This window comes from Mangifera indica, unplaced genomic scaffold, assembly GCF_011075055.1.
Source record: "Mangifera indica cultivar Alphonso unplaced genomic scaffold, CATAS_Mindica_2.1 Un_0091, whole genome shotgun sequence".
NCBI lineage: Eukaryota > Viridiplantae > Streptophyta > Magnoliopsida > Sapindales > Anacardiaceae > Mangifera > Mangifera indica.
Genome location: NW_025401183.1, coordinates 77,592 through 99,602, shown reverse-complemented (window position 1 = coordinate 99,602; position 22,011 = coordinate 77,592). Strand labels below are relative to the sequence as shown.

Genomic DNA, 22,011 nt, shown 5'->3' with positions numbered 1-22,011 from the left:
AATAATATTTTAAAATTAAATATTTAATATATTTGATATAATAATTATAAAATTAATTATTATATTAAAAATTTAATCTATTCAATATAATTAATTTAATTTTTTTAAAAATCTCACTTAAGTATAATAATCAGGAGGCTAATTATTATACTTAAAATTTGATATATTTAATATATTGATTTAATTTAAAAAAATATGACTTTAAAAAAAAAAAAAAAAAAAGGTGAGTGAATCGGCGGTGGGTAACTGAACTGAGGGCCAAAAACCGGTTATAAGGAAGCAACAATGCTTTGGAGAGCGAAACCACGGTTTTCTCGGGCTAGGTGGGTTTGACTGAAATAAGCCGAAACCCAAAGCCTAAACCTAGAGAAAACCGTAACACTTCCTCTATTGTAACGGCTGCTGCTCTTAAGTCATAACAACACACATGTACTCTCTGTACACAACGCCTCTCATTTCTCTCTCCCCACGGTCACACTCTATTTCTTAATTAAAACCTAACAAACCCTGACTCCGCTTAGCTTTTCTGCATCTGGGTTTGTTCTGTAATGGCCGATAATGGCGGATTTGACAGGGACCAAGGCACCACTACCAGTTTCTCTCAGTTGTTATTCTCGGATGATGTCGTTTTGGGTCTCGATATGGAACACACTTTTACTAACTATTCTTGTTTTTCGTCTTCCTTGCCTTTTTCTTCTCATGAAAAGCCTCCTAAAATGCTTTGTTTTGGTAACTATGGAGATAATGAAAAGGGTGAAATCATGTTGTATGGTGGTGAGAGTATTACTAGAACCACTCCTCAAAAATCTGATGTCACTTGTAATGATTCTTCTTCTGCTTCTTCCGGGAATAACAGCAGTGCCAACACTAAATATTCCAAATCTAATGTAGGTGTCTGGAAGGTGTAGCTTCATAAAGTTTACATTTTGGATTATTTTATAGTTCATTTTTGTTATTTTCTCAGAGAAAACGAAATGGGTCTGGCAAAGAAGCAGTTCAATGCTCAAGCACCATAACCGGAACACCAGCGATCACTCAGAAAACCAGTAAAAAGACAAAAGCAGAAAACTCCCCTTCATCTAGTGGCCATGCAAAGGTCTTAATTCTTAAATATGTCTCATAAATACACAAATATATATCCTATGTACTCAGTTTTGAATTTCTTTTGGAATAACAGGTGAGGAAAGAGAAGCTAGGAGAACGAATCGCAGCATTGCAGCAGCTTGTTTCACCTTTCGGCAAGGTAGAATTTCTTTCTATTTAATTGCATGGAACAAATTTGATCGATTCAATGTTGTTTGAAATGGTATTACATGCAGACGGATACAGCGTCAGTGCTGCATGAAGCGATGGGTTATATCAGATTCCTGCACGATCAGGTTCAGGTTCTTTGCTCGCCGTACCTGCAGCACCACCTACCTGTAAGTACCAACCACCGATGATCGGATGAAGATTTTCCCAGAAACGCGAAACATCTTTTCTTTTTTGTTTTTTACTGCTTCCATTTTATGCATAATGGTCCACATGCATCAACAGTAGCATCTCTACCAGGTCATGCCAAATTGCCTATTTCAAGTTTCAATTTGTAGTGGACGGCTAAGGTTCCACGTATAATTTCACCTGCATATGTGAAAGCAGGGCCATAATGGGTCCCTCTTTTGATCCAATAGATTGAAAATTTGACGGTGGCAATAGTGACTTTATGGGTCAACAGTCAACTGTGTAGAAATGTTTTTAGTTCCCACTTTTCCTACTGTCTTTGACTCTCTCAATTGATGTGTATATATATATGTATATAGGACGGCGGACAAAACGGAGGAGATGAAGAATTGAGGACGGACCTGAAAAGCAGGGGGCTATGCCTGGTACCAGTGGCATCCACCGTACACGCGGCAAACAGCAACGGAGCAGATTTCTGGTCACCTGCCATGGGAAACTATGGTTCATCATCAAAGCAGCACTGATTCGAATGGATGTGAAAGAAAATATACAACGTTTTAACTTTACTATTACTACACATGGTGTTTGTTTTTGTCTTGAACAGACTTGACAACCCATGCGAAGAAAAGTTAAATGTATGTAGACGAAGTGACAGAAAAGGAAGTTAAGAAAGTTCACACTTTGTTCAAGTGTTAAAAAGAATAGATGTGAAAGTGATAATGTTAATAAGAAGTGGAAGGCGATGTCGTTTTGGGTGTTTTGGGGAATGTGTGTATTGTGTATAGATGCGGGGTTTTGAGGAATGGGAAGGCTGACTTTTGCTGTAGCATTGAAAATCTCCTGCACTTGAGACAATTACCAATGCAATTTTTAAGAAGTGGGCTGGTTGCCTTTTATTAATACTTTTTGGTTTTGGTTTTGGAGGTTGTAATTTTCTTCAACAACGATACAAGTTTAGAAGATAGTAATGGCATAATTATGATTATGGTGTCAAATTATGTTGGATTAAGTAAGAAACTTAGAAACCCATTGGCAAACTTGCAAAAATTATTCTGTCATAAAGTTTTAGTACTTACACAGATAATATGTTATTATATGTGTAATTTTAAATTAAAATTATTATATGATAATATATTATTTGAAAATCTAATTATATATCTAATCCTGCGGGCAATAAAACATAGTATTTAGATTAATACTAATTGTAAGATTAGAAATAGAATTATAATGGAGTGTTATCTGCCTGACTACCTCCGTTTTTGTAACATACATTAAGATTTCACTTTCATGTGCTTTTGGGCTACGTTTAGCTGAGGCCAACTTTCAAAAGAGCATGAGCTGGAGCCTGATATAGTACTGCTAATCGGCCTTATTCATTGGCAGTATTGTATAAAAGTGAATTATCGGACAATAAAATAATAATTCTAGTATATTCTGTCATTCTTCCACTCTGAGCCTGCACGGCAGTGGCCCATGCTGGACCAAGTCTGGCACCATCATTTTCCACGCGAACCAAAAACCTCATATGAGCTTCCATCTCAAGAACTTATTCGTCTTGCTTTTGCGGGGGATGATGTAGAGGTTGACTGATTTTGAGAAGATAAAGACAAGGTCCTGAATGAAGAGAATCCTGTACCTGAAAAGCCTCATCTACTACCGGGTTGGGGACAGTGGACAAATGTGCAGCAAAAGAAAGGCTTACCTACCTTCTTGGATGGTAGAAGAACATGAAAATATGCAAAGAAGAAGAGGGAAGAAGCTTTTAAAAAGAGAAAGGATGCGCGCCTCAAACATGTCATTATCTGTGAGAAGTTGGATAAAAAGGCCGGTGATTTTTATTGTATTATTTGTTATGCAACCGAAAAAACGCAGTATAAACACAGTTTTGCAGAAGCTTGGTTGACAATTGGTTGTTTTCCTCATATAACATGTCTCATTTGTCTCCTCCAATACAGTCTTGCAGGTGAAGAAGAAATCTGGTGTGATTATAAAACCAATAAAGTTTGAGTAAGTGAATCCCCACGAAAAATCAGAGCAAAAGCTGCGTGTATAGAAACAAAAGATGAACAAGAATAAAAGTGTTGGTAGCCAAAGACCAAAATCAAGGCCTGTGGTGGTAAAATAGCCAACATGTATGCATCCATTTTGCTTTCTGTTTTCTGAAAGATGGGTTACTAATAGAATATATGTATGATTATAGAAATTAAACTGCCTTCGGAATGGCAATTTTTGAGCATTTGGTGGCTGGGAATTGGTAAATTTAGGTTGTAATTCCAATTTACAGTCACTGGTATATTTTCTTTTTTTGTAATAGTGGCATAAATATATATTTCTTTTTCAGCGAAATTTAATTTATAAAAGTATTTCCAGCTATTATATAAATCATATGTTCATTTAGGACGAATTATTATGAATTGGGTTATATATTGAATCAATTTTATTGATGAAATGTTATATAATTTATAGTATTACAGTGTAATTTAAATAAAAATTCTAATATTACGAAACAGAAAAAAAAATTGTGCACCGAGTTTTCTTAGGCTCTAATTGCTATTACCATAACATATTTTATATAAAACTCTAAATTATATATATAAGTTAATGACGAAAAACCGTATCATCAATAATAATTATTTTTGCATCTACGTCAATAAGTTTAAAGTGTAATTAAATTTTCATAACTATGAGAATGTAAATTCCTTTAAAAAAATATAACAGTGGAATTTTAAATCTTAAATCCTAAATCCTACCGGTCTTTTTTTTTTTTTTAAAACCAAATATTGGGATAAAAATTTCTCATTTAAGTGAATTAAGCTCAACACAAAATTACGTCCTCCCCCAGGAGTATACATTTAGAGACAATTCACACTGACTAAAAACATAAAAACTTCACAGATTATTATTATATCTTGACCTTGTTCAATGGGGAAAAGTTTTGACCCTATAGAGAGGACACAAGAATTGTTACATTAAAACACATTAAATGACACACAACTGACGACAATCTAGCTAAAAATATTGCTACTTATTATTCCCAATAGCACACACATGGCTGAAGAAAGACAGTAAGTTCAAGCCTCCGTGAGTTCATCGCCATTCCCGGTTGCTGGCACTGCGGAAGAATCAAAATTGTTGATAAACTCATGATTTCCTCTCTCATATAAACGCAGACTCTCAATGTAAGTGTTCATGTAGAAAGTACTCCAATCGCCAATCATATCCAAGTATCTGATTTTTCTACTGCCAATAGGAAAGCAAATCAGCTCATATGTGTGCCTTGCCACTAGCACAACTTCTCCATTTTTCCTCAGCCCTAAAACGTTGGCGATCCCTAATCGGAGATCAACTCTATACTTTATCGTCCAGTACCCTCTTGCGCCACCATTTTCAACGAGCATCCAAATGTTACACCCATCAAAAGAAGGACTTTTCGTCCACTGTATAAAAAAGTGCACCAAACTGAGTGACTTGTTCATAGCAACTACTTTTAACTGCTCGTTTTGGAACTTCTGTTCAACCAATTTCGTTTTCCACTTAAGCTCATCCGGCATTTCCAATGTCTTAAACGTCTCATCGCTCAAATCAAACAAGGACAACACCAGTTTGCGGGAAATAACTCCCACATTCATTTGCGCAACCCAATAAACCGCCCCATCCACATAAGCCCTCGACAGAGAATCCTTAATGAGACAGCCAGGTGCAGCTTTTCCAGAAATATCCACCCACTCGCCAACATTCAAAGCATAAATTTCAACACTCTTGACGACGCCTTCACCAACATATCGGCGCTGTTGATGGTACAAGATTCTCACCACCTTGTGGTCGTTACTCTTCGGGTCAAACCCGAATCCGTAAATCGGTTCTTCAAAATGATCTTCATCAAAGGGCTTAACTAAAATTCTCTTGGAAAAGCCAAGAGAAGGGTTCCATATAACTATATGTTTCGGCGGGTTCTAAAGACGAAGCCATACAAACACACTAAGCCAAAAGATGAATCAATGATAGCATAAGGGCTACGCCTGGCATCGAGTGGTAAAATTAGCTCTTCGTCCGGGATGAATGAGCCGTCATCGTCACGGTGAAGTTTGACTATGTCTTTCAAAAGGGACCTCTCATAGTGCCTCACCATTATCCGATCATTAGTTTTGTTATGGGTGTGAAAGTTGTTGTAATTAGAAATGAAAGTGGGTTCAGTGAGCATAGAGTACCATGATTTGCAAACATACCTAGAGTTCATCACCATTTCGCGGGAAGCCTGAGGAAGATTTCGATGAGGACTTCTTCTGGTAAGTAATCTGACATTTTTGCTTCTTGAATTCCTGGTTTCTAGCCTCTGCTTTTTCTTCGTCTTCTTGTTTCAGTAAGATTTGTGAGATTTGAGGCACAATGTTGAGTTGAGATTTGAAACGTACTGATGGCTATAAGTCTAAAATCAAGTGGTGAAAAAAAAGGGGTTGTAGATTTGTCATAAAATCAGAACTGAGTAACTTACCAAAAAAATTCAGAACTGAACTGAGTTTCATACGTTACAACTTGATGAGACTTCACTCTCAAAACCAGAACCCCCATCTGCCATCTGTCAGAAGCTTGTGTGTTTACCGCAGGCTCAATCTCAGCCTGTTGCCCTAAATTCATATTGATTTTTCTTACATCGGCTAATCTAAGTCGTGATTATCTTATATAATTGATTGCATATCTATGCGGTGGTATTCTAGCATTTCTATCTTATAATGTTTTCGGATGCGGATGAATCATCAATACGGTGAAAAGGATGGTCTGACCCAACCACTTAAGAGACTGTTTTATTGGTGATTGAATCAGACTATTATTGAATTGGATAACTATTAAGAATAATATTTTAAATAATTTTGTATAATTTAATATTAAATATGTAATCTGAATTGTATATATTCATAAAATTAATAGTTGAAGTTTAGGTTTGAGTTTCAAAAATTAATCTAAAAAATATAATTTTTTTTTTATAGTGGTCAAGTCAAACTCGATTTATTATCCGGTCTAATGTTAAAACCATCATATGCAAATCAGTCTAATGCCAAAAACAATTTTTAAGCAAATCAAAATTAGTTTATTAACATATGATAATTTAACTGGTTTTATATGGTTTTTAAAACTATGTTACTTTATCCGTTTGAGTTTGGATCCTTGTTCCACTCAAATGAGTTGAATTTAAATTTAAAAAAAGTTATTTCGAATTTAGCTTGATTTGAATGAAAACTCATATCACGGACTATTCTTTTCTTCTCATATGATTTTTTTTTCAATTACTATTTATTTTTTATAAGTCAAATGAGTCCTTTGTCTTAAGCTAACTATTCTAAATTTAAATTAAAATTAAACTGGTTCTTTAAGTTTGGTTTGACTCAAAATCCATTATTACATCTATTCTTGTAATCTAAAAGTCAAAATTATTACACATAGAATGTATATTTATATTAATAGTAATGCTATGTGTATTAATATAGATAGAGGCGTTAATGCGGCGGGTCTAAAGCCCACATGGTTGTGGACCTTTGGATTAGGCTAACCCACAAAATACGTAAGACCCATGGCCTAACGCTATGTATATAGGGCTGAGTCGATTTGTGTATAATTATTATTTTATTTATTTATTCATTTTTTAAATAATATTGTGTATAGTAATGACCCACAAGCCTAAATGTTAGGCTCACAACATGAACCGCTATAATAATGGGTCGAGCTAAAATTTTGTACTTTGGGTTGACTCAATCCATTTGACATATCTAAATATAGATATTAATTATATAATATCATGTGATTGATATTTAATTTGACACTCATTTCAATTATAATAACTTTATTGTTATATTAATAACGTTGGGTACTAAATTTATTAGTCCCAAACTATAATTTATATCCTTATAAAATCATAAACAAGAAATTAGTTTTATATATATATATATATATATATTATATATATTTTTTTATCTGTTTGTAATCAATTGTCTATCTGTTTCCAACGTTTAACCAGTGGACCGTGGTTATAAAAAAATGTCTATATTTGAAATATAATTCTTTTTTATATCATTTTTGGTTAAATATAATGTGAGTTGTGTTTTTTTATAATAATTATGATTTACTATTAAACTATATTTTCTCTTATGGTGTTTTATATATAGATAATGACAAGAGTGTCACGTGATATGAGGACTCCAAAGGGGTTAATATTATACAATGATTATCACCTATCTTTGTCATTTGGATGTCTTTTTGGTAGGTTTCTAAACATTAGACCTATCGAATTCTCCACAAAATTATGTCATAATTAATGTTATTATAAGAGAGGTGGACATTGAGACATTGAATAATGAGTTGTGGTTCAACAGAGACACAAGATACTTAAATAGATTTTCCTTGCATGAGTTTACACCGGCTATGGGTTTGAGGGGAGAACCCACCAATTGAAAAAAAAGGTAGACAAACCAGTAAGATAAGACATAATTGTTTCTCATGCAAGTTTGAGACTTTCGAAATCAACCAATTAGAGGTAAGTCGAGAATTTGATCTTGAAATATCAAGAGAAGATACTTAAACTCTATATATATATATATATATATATATATATATATAACTTATATTTATATATATATATATATATATATATCTGTTTAATAACGGTGTGTATATATACTTTAAGTACATAAATAAATATACATTTAGTATGTGTCATTATGTGATTGAGTAATTTTAAATTAAAAGATAAAATAACACCCAATCATATAATGATATATAAATATATATTTATTTGTATATTCAAAGTGAATACATGTAATATTATTTATTAAACTATGCTTGAAAATTATGTTGAAATAGTTCAGTATGATTTAACTGGATATTTTTTAAAGGTATTCTAGACATGTAAACCCAAATTTTAATGGTTTAGGCATTATATAGGTATGCATCTTCTTTGTAGGAATAATTGATTTGTTTGTTTTCATATTTAGCTTATGTAAACATGAATATATGAGTCTTTGCTAACTTTTTCATAGTCTTTTTGGTTGTTTACAGTCATAATAGTTATCGACATCCCGAAACGAACAACTACAATGAGTCGACAAAGGAATAAATTCTCAACCATGTAATTCGTATAAATTGTATAAGTTCACATGGGCTACATTTATCATATCTTATGTGGATTAAAATGTTTATTTATCTTTTTAGCGATTTTTCTTTGTTGTTGGGATTTTGAAAAGCATTGTTGACACGAGTTTAAGTTGGGAGTCGTGTCAGGGGTTTAAATAGCTACCAATGATCAATGTTTGAAAGTCAATGTGTATAGTCATTAGGTGTGTAGATGTAATATTTGTAGTTAGAAGTGTTTTAACCACAGAGTGTGTGTAGTGTATTCGTGGGAGCTCATTAAAGAGGGGATTAGACCAATCATACATAAATTGGTGGAGAATTAAAATTACTCCCTTGATGAGTCTAAGGCAACTCAAAAATTTTGATAGTCACATTATACTTGCCACAGACGTCAAACTAAAATATGTTTGGATTACTAAGATTCTTCATTATATATTAAGGGGCGTTTGGTTGAAGAGAATTAAAAGTTATTCTGGTAATCTATATTTTATTATTTGCATTATTTTGTTTGGTTTATAAGTAATAAAATATTTCAATAATATTCAATTATCAATGGTGATGTGTTAAATAATATAAAAAATAATCTGATTATCATTTTCATCTTAGATATTAAAATATTATTAAAATAATATTGATTTTATTATAACTATATCCTTATTTATTAATTTTTAAAAAAAATTTTATTTTCAATTAATATAATAAATAACATAAAAAATATTTTAAAATTATTATATTTAAAAAAAATTAAAAAAATAATATATTATTATTTTTTAATTAAATATAATAATTATTTATATATACCAAATTTTATTAAATATAATAATAATTTTTTATTTTAATAATAAAATATTTTCCGACACAAATACCAATTACAAATGAACTTTCTCGGCCCAACGAGATTCAATTCTTTGTCGGCCACAAAAATAGCGTCCCCGATCAGTCACGCTACTTACGGTATCTCTCTCTCGCTTTTCTTTTTTTCTTTTCTAACTCCGGCTGCACTTTCCAAAAAAAAAAAAAAGAGAATTCTACCCTTTCTATATTCCTTTTGCGGCCCACAGATGAAAAGAAAGCTTTACACCAAGTCACTCAAAGTCCTTTGTATTTTCTCTCCCTTTTTTAACCCCTGATTAATATATAATATATTCCCTTTTAAATAATTTATTTATTTCAATTAATTTGAGTTTTCCATTTAGATTTATTTCTTATTTTAAAAATTTCTGCAAAGTAATTATAGGTATGTAACTCAAATTCAAATTTCAGACAAAAAATACGCACGTGTATAAAATTCAACTATCGCGTGATAAGCTTCACTTTAATTAAGATTGTTTTATTCCTTGTACGTAATCAGTAGCTCGCTACATGTGCGGCCGGTGTGGACCTAATTTACAAGATCGCCGAAATTTGGACGGGGCATTTTCAACGTTTGAGCCTGCACGGGAATGTACAAAGGACTCATCAAAACCCCTTTATTATTGGCCAAAATCCTTTTCCCACCCAAGGTTTATTTTATTCCCGAATTCATAGAAGTAAGGAATTAAAAACTCAAACACATATCTATCATTAAATGTCAATTGAAATTTTTTGTTATATATTTTCTTTCTTTATTTTAAAAATTAACAATTTCAACTTTATTTAAACTTTTCAAATTTAGAAAAGTGATTATTTTCTCTTACATCTAGGTTATTTTGTCTTCCCTCTTTGTCCGTTACTCTATTTCCAACGACTTTTTCTTTTCTTTTTAAATCTTAATTGGTTCTCTCTTATCATTAACAAATGAAGAAATATTGACAAACAAACAAAGACAAGACGGACAAATAAAGATATTCGTCTCTTCGTCAATTTAAAGAGAGACGAATGTGTGAAGTGATGCTCTTATCCTATCGTCTGACAGCAACAGGAATGAGTTGATAGCTAAACCTCCCTCTCGTCATTTTTTATATTATTTTGATGGTCAATATTTTGAAGGACTATTTTTCACCTAAATTTAGGTATGTTCTCAAAGTCATACCAGTAAAGTTTAAAAAGTTAAAAAGTCTTATCCATCTGTTAAAAATCTCACTTAAGGTTAAGGATAAAAACTGTCATTTAATAAAAAACTAAAGTTTTAGTACTTTTACCCCCCTCAGTTTGAAAATATCACAATTTCTCCTACATAAAATTTAAAAAATCAAAATTTCTCCCGTAGGGTTTACAAACCGTTGTTAGAGATGCCAAATTTTGTTGTCTTTAACCGCGTTGGCTCTCCCTCTCAGCTTAACTCTCCTTACTGATCACATCTCAACCACTGACGAAGCCTATTTTCTTCGACAAAGATGATTTTGTTTTCGTTAGAGGAAATAGGTTTCATCAGTGATTGGCAGGAAGATTTAAGCAGGAAGGGAGAGCCAACGCAATCGAAAATGGTCGTCTCTGAAGACGGTATGCAAACTCTAGAGGAAAATTTTTTATTTTTCAAACTTCAGGTGAGAAAAATTATGAGATTTGCTAACTAAATGAGACAAACATAATAAAACTTTAGATTTTTAAATTTTTTATTAAATGGTCATTTTGTCCTTAACTGCAATTGAGATTTTTAACAGATAGACGAGACTTTTAGCTTTTCAAACTTTACAAATGTGATTTTGAGAACACATTTAACCTTGGATGGGAAATAATCCTTTTGGCCTATCTTGAATTTTCTATCCTCATTTAAGCTTTTAACTTACAATTTGATATTGAAAAATGTTTACTTTACAATATAATATTAAAAAATGTTTACTTTACATATATATATATATATATATATTTCCTGTGACTCACACTTTTGCCTTCTCTTCTCCAGCAAGAACTGGAATTACAACAACCACCGCCACAATCAATTCCAGCTATTTTCGTGTATCGGCTTTCACAGTGGAAAATGGCAACGGTCAAAAGCATATGATATTTTTTATCATTACTTAATCATGGTTAACTTTTTATGGTTATCATTTTTTTAATTAGACCGCGTTTATGCAATCCATCTCGATCCATACACATAATATGAATGTAAATATTTATTGTCTCAACAGGAGTTGTTTGACCAATTCAGAAAGTTAAAGAATGAGATCCAGCAGAGAGTAGGTTGAGATGGTCAATAAAGCAACACAAACCCCATACACAAACTAAGTCGGAATCTAATTAAACAACCAGAAAAGGAATTTTGTTGAATTAGAACCCATATCTATATCTCTACCTAAAAGATTTGCATAGTCAAAATATGGCCTTTACTGTCTCAGCTTTGAATTTTTTTTATTGTAAGTATTGTTTATATTTTCTTGGTATCATTTTCAACCCCATATTCAAACCTTTCTAACCCAGAATTCCTTCTCTGCCAAATCGCCCAACAAATCCCAAGTCAGGGACCAACTACTTATTTTTTTAATGAATACTTCTACCGTCTTTATATTTATATATATATGCATGGGTGGGTGTTGAAGAATTTCATCCCAGAATCAAAATACTCCACCTAGATTTCAGGAGAATTTAACATTAGTTTTGAGAGAAAAAGAAATTAATATGAGGTCTCTTTCTCTTGTATTGGTTTTCAATGCAATTGTCATCTTCGTCTTCTTCCTTCTGCTCCCTTACTGTTCGCATGTTGAGGGCTCGAGGCCCCTGAAAGATTATCATGATCAACATTCTTCCCTTCCTTCAACGAAGGATTTCATTCATTTAGTCAAAGCTTATTCTGGACCAAGCCGTCGTGGAGTTGGTCACTGAAGGGGAGGTGTTTAATCCTTCATTCCGTTTCTTGGAAATCCTTTTTTATCTTCACATACATATCTTTGTTTTTTTTTTTCTCTCAAGAAGCTAGCTAGTAGAGTACGAATAGGAGCAAGAGTTTCGTGGAAGACGAATCATGAAATCCAGGCTACAGATTTCTGTCGCTAAATCTCAAACGATTGATCAGGGAAATCTCAGAATTATAACGAGAAGACATATAGTCTCTCATTGTTTTTATTTTTTATTTTTCTCTTCCCTCTCCCTCCTTTTTTTAATTTCAACAGGCTGTTGTTATAGTATTTGTGTAATTTAAGTTGAGACAAATCTCCGTTCGTCTTGTGTAAATGATTCTGCAAATACATACATCAAAGAAATAATGAAAATTTCTCTCTTGATTTTGGCTAGCTCATGATTTTCTTACTATAGCTTATTGTTGGAATTTTCATGTGGCATATATTTATTATCATTTTATTTGACAAAAATAGAACCCGAATTGTAAACATTATGTGATCATATTAAAAAGATTCAATAAGCTTCACATTTAGTTACTTAATTGGGATATAAGTATAGGCTACTAAATTTCATTGGAAGGGTACAATAAACTCTTTATAAATCAAAGGGTAGGTTTTCTTTCCATACCATAGAATGATAATAATCTCATCCATCCAAAAAGTTACCATATTTTCATTGAATATTATTGAGAAGGAAGATTGGTTTTTCATATTGACAATCAATTAAAAGGGTTTTTGTATCAAAACGATTTTTACATCAAATAGTTGAATCTGATTTGTCTGAATTCTTATGAGTTATAACCCAATTGTTCTAGGGAATTTTATTTTTCTAACATTTGTTACTGTAGTTAAATCAACAAATGTCAAGAAGGCATGCCCACCGGCCACCATGGTCAATGGCGCACACCATCATTTACGTGTAATATTCACCACTTACAAGAACTGTAATTACACTGTTTGCACCGAAAATTTTTGAGGAACAATTAAATCCATTTTACTGTTCTAGTTCAGAATTACTTTGCTTTTCTTTATTTTCTCAACCATAAATCAATACGTATTGACACGTACTTCCACTAACCTCTTTAACAAATTTCCAAATTAAAGAGCCACAAGAAACTTACATTTCCTGGCTCGATGGTTGCGTTTTGGCCCTTTTCCTACAAGGAAAGATTTGGGCACTCTTGCTTGGATTTCTTGGGATTCTATTTGGTAGATAAACTACCTTCTAATAAATTGACCTATTTGATCTTGTATTGTATTGCCTCATCTAATGCTTGGATTGAAGTAAAGCCCCGGCAATACGCAGGAATGGGCGGTGGGAGCCTGCCATACAGTGCTTGAAAATGTGACATATTCAGGTCACTGTGGTAACTTGAGTTGTAGTACAACTCTTCCCAGCCAAGAATTAGGCCACCGTACAATTGAAGAACTCGTCAACTATGGAAGACTACCATCTTAGATGCTGAATCATTTGTTGAGTCATCACTTGCTCCAATGACAAGTATCAATTCATTAGTTTAACTGACTGCAACAGGTTTATTTGTTTAGATCTTGAGCATGTTGTTACTCAAAGTGATCCCCATGTGGCGATGAAAGCTTCAATACAATTGGTTCATCAAGATTACAGGTTTATTCAACTTTTTCTAAATCTTAAAGATGAAGCATTGTAATGGCTGAAACAACTTCAGCAATGGCTTGGAATTTCCTTCTTTCCTTCAGAAGCAGTTTTGCAAATTCAAGAGCTTGTTTCTCACAAGCTGCTCGTTTTCTAGCATCCTTAATTGATTCAAAATCCTCAACATGGGCCACACCCACAATCCTCCTAACAATTAAAATATAAAAACATCACTGTCAGACTTGGATGATCATGAAACAACAGAATTGCGAAGTAGAATGTCAATAATGTTTCGAAAAGAATAAAAAAAAATTATCAATGTTTTAGTATCAATCCTGAAAGTATAAACTAAGAACTAACACATTCCTTTAAGTTTATCTTACCTTATCATTTTGGCAGCTCCAAATCCAAGGGTGTCGTGGAACAGATCTTTCATGAATTTTTGTTGGACAAGTTGTTGAATCTCATGATTATTATAGATTTCTGGAAGGTATGCCTCACCAGAACCACCCTTATTTTGATCCCAAAGTGTAGTGAACTTATTGTGGAACAGAGTCCAAGTCTCTTCAATTGTCCTCAATATCCACTCTTTATAACTCTGCAGTAGAATGCCAACCTTTTAAACATAATAAAAAGACTCATGGAAGATCTAAAAAGTGCCAAAAATCAATGTTATGCATGACACTCTAGTCTATCTGCAACATACTTTGCGGTCATTCGCTTGATTAGCATGTCCATCTTGAGCAAAATAAGCCAGAATCAAGTTTCCAAGAAAAGCTCCAATATCAAAAGCCATCGGTCCATAAAATGCAAATTCTGGATCTATAACTTGAGTTGAATCAAGAGTAACCATAATGGAGCCAGTGTGGAGATCCCCATGTATGAGAGCTTGAGCTCTTTCACAGAATCTACAGAAATGATATTAGCTATATTGGAATTGCCACATATTGTAGAAAGAAAACTAGTACAGAGGAAGATATAGTACTTGGATTTCAACTCAGCAATTTCGATCTTCAAAGAATTATCGTCCCTCACAGCCTCCGCATCACGGTCAAGATAAGGAGAAGTCCAATGGTTATATTGAGATTCTCTGTAAGGGTCAGAAAAAACAACCCGTGCAGTATGCCTGCATAGCTCTGCATTCCCACAAAATTCAGCAACTGCATCAATCATTCAATTAAGCTCATTAGCTGCCCTTTATCGACTTGTTGAAAGCATCCCACTGGAAGTTAAGTGTGCGAATGGTAAATTAAGCTATGTTATGTAATAATTCTTACCAGCACGTTTATGCTCCATGGTAGAACGGTACAGAAGAGACGTGCAGAAAAGGGTCTTTGCCATATATTCTGATATGTGTTCTGCAAGCAATGGATACTCAATTCCTGCAGTCAGTCCTTTCCTCAGGATAATATGCGGAGGCTCCAAGTATCGCATTCCGATCAAAGACATGGTACGATCAAAATGATAAACTTCCGGAACATGATCAGGGCACATTTGGCCGTGCTCTTTCAATGCCAAGGCCTCAAAATATGCTCGCTCTCTTGTCATTGGCCATGAATCCCCGATGCATCGAATGTATTCAAGGGCCTGTGCACACACAAACAGATTACAAAAGTCATCTCAAATAGTCAACACTACGAAGTTTTTGAAGACAAAAGGAATTATATCTGAAGTACCTGCTTGATGACTAGAGAACCAGAAGTGCCGGCAACTATGTAAACGAAATTCATGTTGCCATCTCCGACTTCTTTGATGATCAAGTCATCAAACTTGTTACCAATTTTAGAGGACAAAGTGGGTGTGGCTTTGATATACTCGATCAAAAGTTTTTCGTCAAGCGGGCTGAACCCGGTGAAGGCCATCGGTGTGCTGTGGCTATTGGAGGTTTAGGAAAACAGTGAAGAGTTAAACGATGAAGTTTCAGGCTTTAAGGAGACAATAAAAGACGTTTAATGTTGGTTTGGTCAGCGAATGTGGGCCCAGCGACTTGTGGAGGCCAAGGCTTCATTGAATGAAGACGTGATTTAATTGATATCAAAATGGCGATTTTGCATTACCTTATTGGCGCAGAAGAAGAAAACTTGGATTTGCCTTGTCATTAATCAAATTTGGACAATATTCATATATACTGGCGGCATTTGAACATTCAACAAACGATGGCGCGGTGTCCACTGCTATATAAATTAAAGAAGAAAGTACTCACCCAGTATCATAAAATGCAGTATAAATATCTAAAAACATAGAGAATCATCCAGAAAAAAGAGAAAGAAACATTGCCCTTATACGAACTCTCGTTCGAGCCGAGTAATACTATATATATCTATTTTGAATATATAAATATTAAATTTTATCATACGATTGAATATTATTTTATTATTAATTCAAATTCATTCAATCATATAATAACACATATAAATATATATATATTTATATACTTAAAGTGGATACACATAATTTTATTGTCTAATTATAATAAAATATGCTTTATCATAACTCTCAGTGAAGAAACGATTCATAATGAATGATGCCGGATATTTCACCAAACAAAGCCCAAAGATAGCCAGTACTAGCATCAACAAAATTAATTCACCCAGGTGCCGGCAGTTTATCTAATAGAGTAATGAACATACTGCTTGCTCCAATCAAATTACCCTTGAGTGATGACAAGTTGGTTATAATTAAAATCCTCAAGGTAATTGGAGCCAGGACTTACTAGCTGCTCAAGAAAGTAGTAAATAGAGGGAAATTTTATACTCTGATATGCACCCAGTCACGACAATACAATCACAGCCAAGATAATATTGCAATAAGTAGTGGTTCTCTCACCACCGCTTGTTCAGAGTCAACGAAACTTGCTTCTCTTTTTCCCCATTTTAAGCAAGAACGTGAAACTGCTTTCATACAGAACCTCACCACATGAAACTAACCACCAATCTTACATAAAACTTGTGTTACGGCTGAAGCTGAATTGCTGAAACAACTTCAGTAATGGTTTGGAATTTTCGCCTTTCCTTCAGAAGTGTTTTTGCCAATTCAAGAGCTCGCCTCTCACAAGCTGCACGTTTGCTAGCATCTGTAATTGATTCAAAATCCTCAACATGGGCAACACCAACAATCCTCCTATCCATCAAATGGTGAAAACATCATCATCATGGATTTACAAACTCCTAAATCTATATATTGGAGAAAACTGCTAAGTTATAGGAAACAAGAAAACTTAACAAATGCTGCAACCAATTACCTACAAAATTTAAGCTAATAGGAATGGGGTCTCCCTCATATTTACGACAGCATTTAATTAATGGACTTCTTATGGGATGGATCCAAATTTATGTAAGTCTTGATTTGTATCATTAATGGATTAATAGAAGGGGGGAATATTTCAGGATTCTAACATAACCTGTCAAGCTTAAGTTGATATGTGACATCACAACTCTGTTATTATTTTCTGGTATCGATCAACCATCATTCATTATACAACTTAAATAAGCTGACAATTTTTTACTGGAAAGGTAACAAAAACAAGATAATGTGGAAAGAAGAAAACTCAACAAATGCTGAGACCAATAACCTCAGAAATTTAAGCTAATAATGGACTTATTGTGTGGATCCAAATTTATGTAGTCATGATTTTTATCATTAATTAATTAATAGGAGCAATAACTTATCAAGCATAAGTTGTTACACAACATCACAATTCTGTTATTATTTCTGGTATCGATCAACCATAATTCATTATTAAACTTCAATAAGCTGACAATTTTTACTGTTAAGATAACAAGAACAAGATTGGGGTAAGCATAATGGATACATAATTAAACTCATGACCATTCCAAGCTTGAATTTATTTCAGTTTAGAAAAAATTATCACCAGAGTAATAACTACTAAATCCAACAATCTAGATCAGTGGAAACTCAAAATTTTAGTCAAGGGTCAGTCCACATTCACAAACTAGATCAGGTAAAAACACTAAATTTATGAGGGAAAACCAAAATCATGATAGCAAGCCAAACAAACAAGACCATAACCGATGAAAAAAAGGGTCAAGATAGCTTCCACAACAGCAATACTAAACCGTAAAAGTCTACAAAAGCTAGCCTGGGAGCTATGAAAGTAAATAAAAAAATGTAAATGAAGAATAAAAATCTTCCATCTCACCTTATCATTTTGGCAGCACCAAATCCAAGGGTGTCATGGAATAATTCTTTCATATATTTTTCTTGTATAAGCAGCTGAAGATCAGGGTTATTATAAATTTCTGGAAGGTATGCCTCACCCGACCCATCCTTGTGTTGATGCCAAAGTGCTGTGAACTTATCGTGGAATAGAGTCCAAGTCTCTTCAATTGTTTTCAAAATCCATTTTTTATATGTCTGCAAGAAGAAATTAACTTTAGGCAAAAACCCTAAAAGTAAAATCAAACACTGCAAAGCAGTCCCTTGAATTGTCCTAAATTTACCCCTCCTTTTTCCCCACTTAGAAACAAAAAAAGGATAGAAAAAAGCAAAAGAAAGAACACAATCACATAATCATAATGTTACACATCTAATACTCATTTACATCGGCATTGTTAAGTATCCCATTATCATTTATTTCTAAAGCACCAAATTCTAAACCCAATGTTACACTAGAATCAACAATGCTTCAAGTTAAATGTCTACCAGCAGCAACTGAGCACTCATTAGTTCGTTTTTAATTACTTCACTTATTCATTTGTTTGCCTTCTTGGACTGCTGCTAACATACCTGATCCTCCTAGAGCTAGTACCACGAGTTCCATACCATAAAATCCCTCAAGGGGTGACAGTTGAGAAATTTTAAATGCTAGTCACACAGATGAGAGCCAAAACTAACACAGTTAAAAGCCAAAAATAATTAACAAAGAAGGCATGCAGATATATAAAGGTACATATAAATTGTGATGTTAGAACACAAGTCCTGAAATTTATTAAACAGGGCACGAAACAAACTAGTTGTTACATGCAGTACCAAGGCATGCACCAACTTTTTCTTTTCCTAAAAAAAGAGAAGAAAAAAGTGGCACAAAGACAACACCACACAGAAGAAAAATATAGAAGTGTCCCATCTCTCCCCCACCCCCAAAAAAAATTAATTAGTTAAATAATTAAGAGTAGCTACTTCATTAAGTATAAAAAAAACAGGTTGGAAGGGGAGGGGAAGATTTTAAAACGCATAATGCATTAGGTAGAAAGGATCAGGACATGCACAAAATAACATCTCCACATAACAAAAATATATAATGAAGGCAAAGCAATCAAAAAACTGAGACATACTTTCCGATCATTCCCTTGATCAGCATGTCCATCTTGAGCAAAATAAGCCAAAATTAAGTTTCCAAGAAAAGCTCCAATATCAAAACCCATTGGTCCATAAAATGCAAATTCTGGATCTATAATCTGAGTTGAATCATGAGTAACCATGACAGACCCAGTGTGGAGATCCCCATGTATCAGAGCTTGTGCTCTTTCACAGAACCTATACAAATTGCATATCTGGTTAATATAAATGTTCTTTTCCAAATAAAGAGCTTCCATACATTATGGAAAGAAATCAGTATTGCGGAAGTAATAGTACTTGGATTTCAACTCAGCTACTTCAAGCTTTAAAATGTTGTCCCCCCGCACAGCCTCAGCATCACGGTCAAGAAAAGGAGATGTGCAACGGTTATATTGAGATACTTTATAGGGGTCCGAAAAAACAACCTGCTCAGTAAGCCTGCATAGCTCCACATTTCCACAAAAGTCAGCAACTGCATCATCAATAGTGAAAAGCATATTGGTCATGTTTCAACAAAAACTTCAACGTAGTATAGAACTACAGCTTCAGAGCCAAAAATTATTTAGAAATTAAAAAATGATTAAAATTAGGAGAAAAAAATCAAAATGTATACATCACTGCAGCAACAATTCAAAAAACAAGAACAAAATTTCAAGCATAGAAACATCTCATAACCTACAAGTTACATATGCCTGAAATGTATTATGCAATAAATATCAGGTATATTAGAAGCCCAACTTTTTAACTGAATAAATGGAATATACACACTAGGAAAAACAAAGGAACATACAAACAAAATACAAAGAATGGAAAAACTTTTACCAGCACGTTTGTGCTCCATGGTAGTACGATAAAGAAGAGATGTGCAGAAAAGAGTCCTTGCCATGTATTCTGACATGTGTTCCGCAAGCAATGGATACTCAATTCCAGCAATCAACCCTTTTCTTAGGATAATATGTGGAGGCTCCAAGTATCGCATACCAATCAACGCCATAGTATGGTCAAAATGATAGACTTCGGGAACATGACCTGGGCACAGCTGTCCATGCTCTTTCAATGCCATTGCCTCAAAATATGCTCGCTCCTTTGTCATGGGCCATGATTCACCAATACACCGTATGTATGGAAGAGCCTAAACCCAATCAAATTAAGAAACTCATCTCAACACTTTCACATTATATCCATATGTATATTAATAACAAAAAAACCCTTAAATAAGGATGGAAGCACCGCCTTAGTCCATAAAAATTATACAAATAAAGCACCTGAAAATAGAGTTAATGCAAAAAAGCCAAAAGCTCAATGTCTAACTAGATTGATAATGTTCTTTTATTCCTTTTAATGTCACCGATTGTTAGTCAAACAATGTCATTTCTAAGCACATAGACACCGAAATCTGTTCTACCACAGGAACATTAGCGTGCTGATCTTTTAATAAAAGTTGTAAGCAGTATGACATACTTTTATAATACACTACCTAGTACCTAGATTAATTGCATGGTCAATTTAACTTGACAAATTAAGGAAAGTAATGCTCTGAAAGTCTGAAAGCTCAAATCCAGCTGGAATGTAAAATGCCTGAGATTCTAAAAGACAATTCAAATGTGTATATCGATTGAGCTTTAGTTGCATGTTAATTAGATGATTCTAAAGAAAAAAAACCCAAAAGGAAAACATATTAAGGCAACATTGGCTCACTAATTGGGGAACAAGTTTTAACAGGGAAATCTAGGTTGTTTTTCTCAAGCTCGCAAAGTAAATGAAAATTTTCTTCCAAAAATTAAAATAAGTATAATTCCAAATAATTACAGCAAATTTAAAGCAGTTATACCATCGTCCATAGATTTACAATTGAAAACTGTATCCAAAAACATTTCATCAAGAAGCTTTCTTAGTAAGCTTACTATTTGTAAATAAAGATATATTAATCCTATTGAAAAAATAAATCTAGGTACCTGCTTGATGACAAAAGAACCAGAAGTGCCAATAACGATATAGACGAAATTAAGGTTTCCATCTCCGACTTCTTTGATGGTCAAGTCATCGAACTTGTTACCAATCTTGGAGGACAAAGAAGGCGTCGCTTTGATGTACTCTATTAAAGAGTCCTCGTCAAGTCGCCTATATTCCGTGAATGCCATCTGTGCAGTGGCTATTGGAACCCAAGCTTCTCCGCAGCGTGGCTTAAGAGAGAGAGATGTTGCAGGTGGAGTTTGAGATTTTCACGGAGAAAAGAAAAGTTGTTTTCACTGGTAGTACATCGAATGTGGACGGTTTTATAAATTTAGAAGAGGGTGACCGGTTTTCCCACCCCCTTCTTTTGCATGAATAACATTTTCCCACCCTTGAACTTCAAAAATCACATAAGACTTCAAGTTTACCAAAAAGTCAGTGCTAGTGCTAGTAAAGATCATGAGCACAAAGATTGAACCTCAAATAGGGCAATCACCACAATGACCATCTTGTGGCTGCATACCACCGATTGGAGGTGGAGGAGGCAATGTGGTAGGTGAAGACTACCATACAAATAGTGAGGTCGTGGAGGACGATGAGAAAGAAGTCCTAGAGTTTAGGGAAGAGGCAGGGGAAAAAGATGAGGAAAATGAAATGGGAATGAGTTAGCTTTAGCTTCTAAAGATTTTGACTGAAACCCTGATGAGGAGATTGAGTCCCCTTCTAACAAAATTAGACTCAAACTTCTTTAAGGGATAATTTTGGATATAGATTGATTAAGGCTTTTAACCTAAAAATTTTTAAGGATATAGGACAAATTCCTTTCTT

At 33.8% G+C, this 22,011-nt stretch overlaps 4 protein-coding genes across 4 annotated transcripts; 1 reads left to right on the top strand and 3 right to left on the bottom strand.

Annotated features, from left to right (window-relative positions):
* Positions 1 to 318: 318 nt before the first annotated feature.
* Positions 319 to 2,340, top strand: LOC123207650 (transcription factor bHLH113-like). The gene is made up of 5 exons (XM_044625112.1): positions 319 to 887; positions 965 to 1,096; positions 1,178 to 1,243; positions 1,320 to 1,421; positions 1,800 to 2,340. The coding sequence occupies exons 1-5, from the start codon at positions 549 to 551 to the stop codon at positions 1,962 to 1,964; spliced, it is 804 nt and encodes a 267-aa protein (XP_044481047.1). The 5' UTR covers positions 319 to 548; the 3' UTR covers positions 1,965 to 2,340.
* Positions 2,341 to 4,313: 1,973 nt separating this feature from the next.
* LOC123207663 (F-box/kelch-repeat protein At3g06240-like) lies at positions 4,314 to 6,016 on the bottom strand. The gene is made up of 2 exons (XM_044625127.1): positions 5,966 to 6,016; positions 4,314 to 5,393 (listed from the first exon to the last, which is right to left on the bottom strand). The coding sequence occupies exons 1-2, from the start codon at positions 6,014 to 6,016 to the stop codon at positions 4,512 to 4,514; spliced, it is 933 nt and encodes a 310-aa protein (XP_044481062.1). The 3' UTR covers positions 4,314 to 4,511.
* Positions 6,017 to 13,803: 7,787 nt separating this feature from the next.
* LOC123207659 (methylthioribose kinase-like) lies at positions 13,804 to 16,081 on the bottom strand. Its single transcript, XM_044625124.1, has 6 exons — positions 15,609 to 16,081; positions 15,210 to 15,519; positions 14,918 to 15,092; positions 14,639 to 14,840; positions 14,316 to 14,530; positions 13,804 to 14,139 (listed from the first exon to the last, which is right to left on the bottom strand). The coding sequence occupies exons 1-6, from the start codon at positions 15,792 to 15,794 to the stop codon at positions 13,968 to 13,970; spliced, it is 1,260 nt and encodes a 419-aa protein (XP_044481059.1). The 5' UTR covers positions 15,795 to 16,081; the 3' UTR covers positions 13,804 to 13,967.
* Positions 16,082 to 16,661: 580 nt separating this feature from the next.
* On the bottom strand, positions 16,662 to 21,484 carry LOC123207660 (methylthioribose kinase-like). Its single transcript, XM_044625126.1, has 6 exons — positions 21,186 to 21,484; positions 20,053 to 20,362; positions 19,528 to 19,702; positions 19,227 to 19,428; positions 18,092 to 18,306; positions 16,662 to 17,052 (listed from the first exon to the last, which is right to left on the bottom strand). The coding sequence occupies exons 1-6, from the start codon at positions 21,369 to 21,371 to the stop codon at positions 16,884 to 16,886; spliced, it is 1,257 nt and encodes a 418-aa protein (XP_044481061.1). The 5' UTR covers positions 21,372 to 21,484; the 3' UTR covers positions 16,662 to 16,883.
* Positions 21,485 to 22,011: the final 527 nt, after the last annotated feature.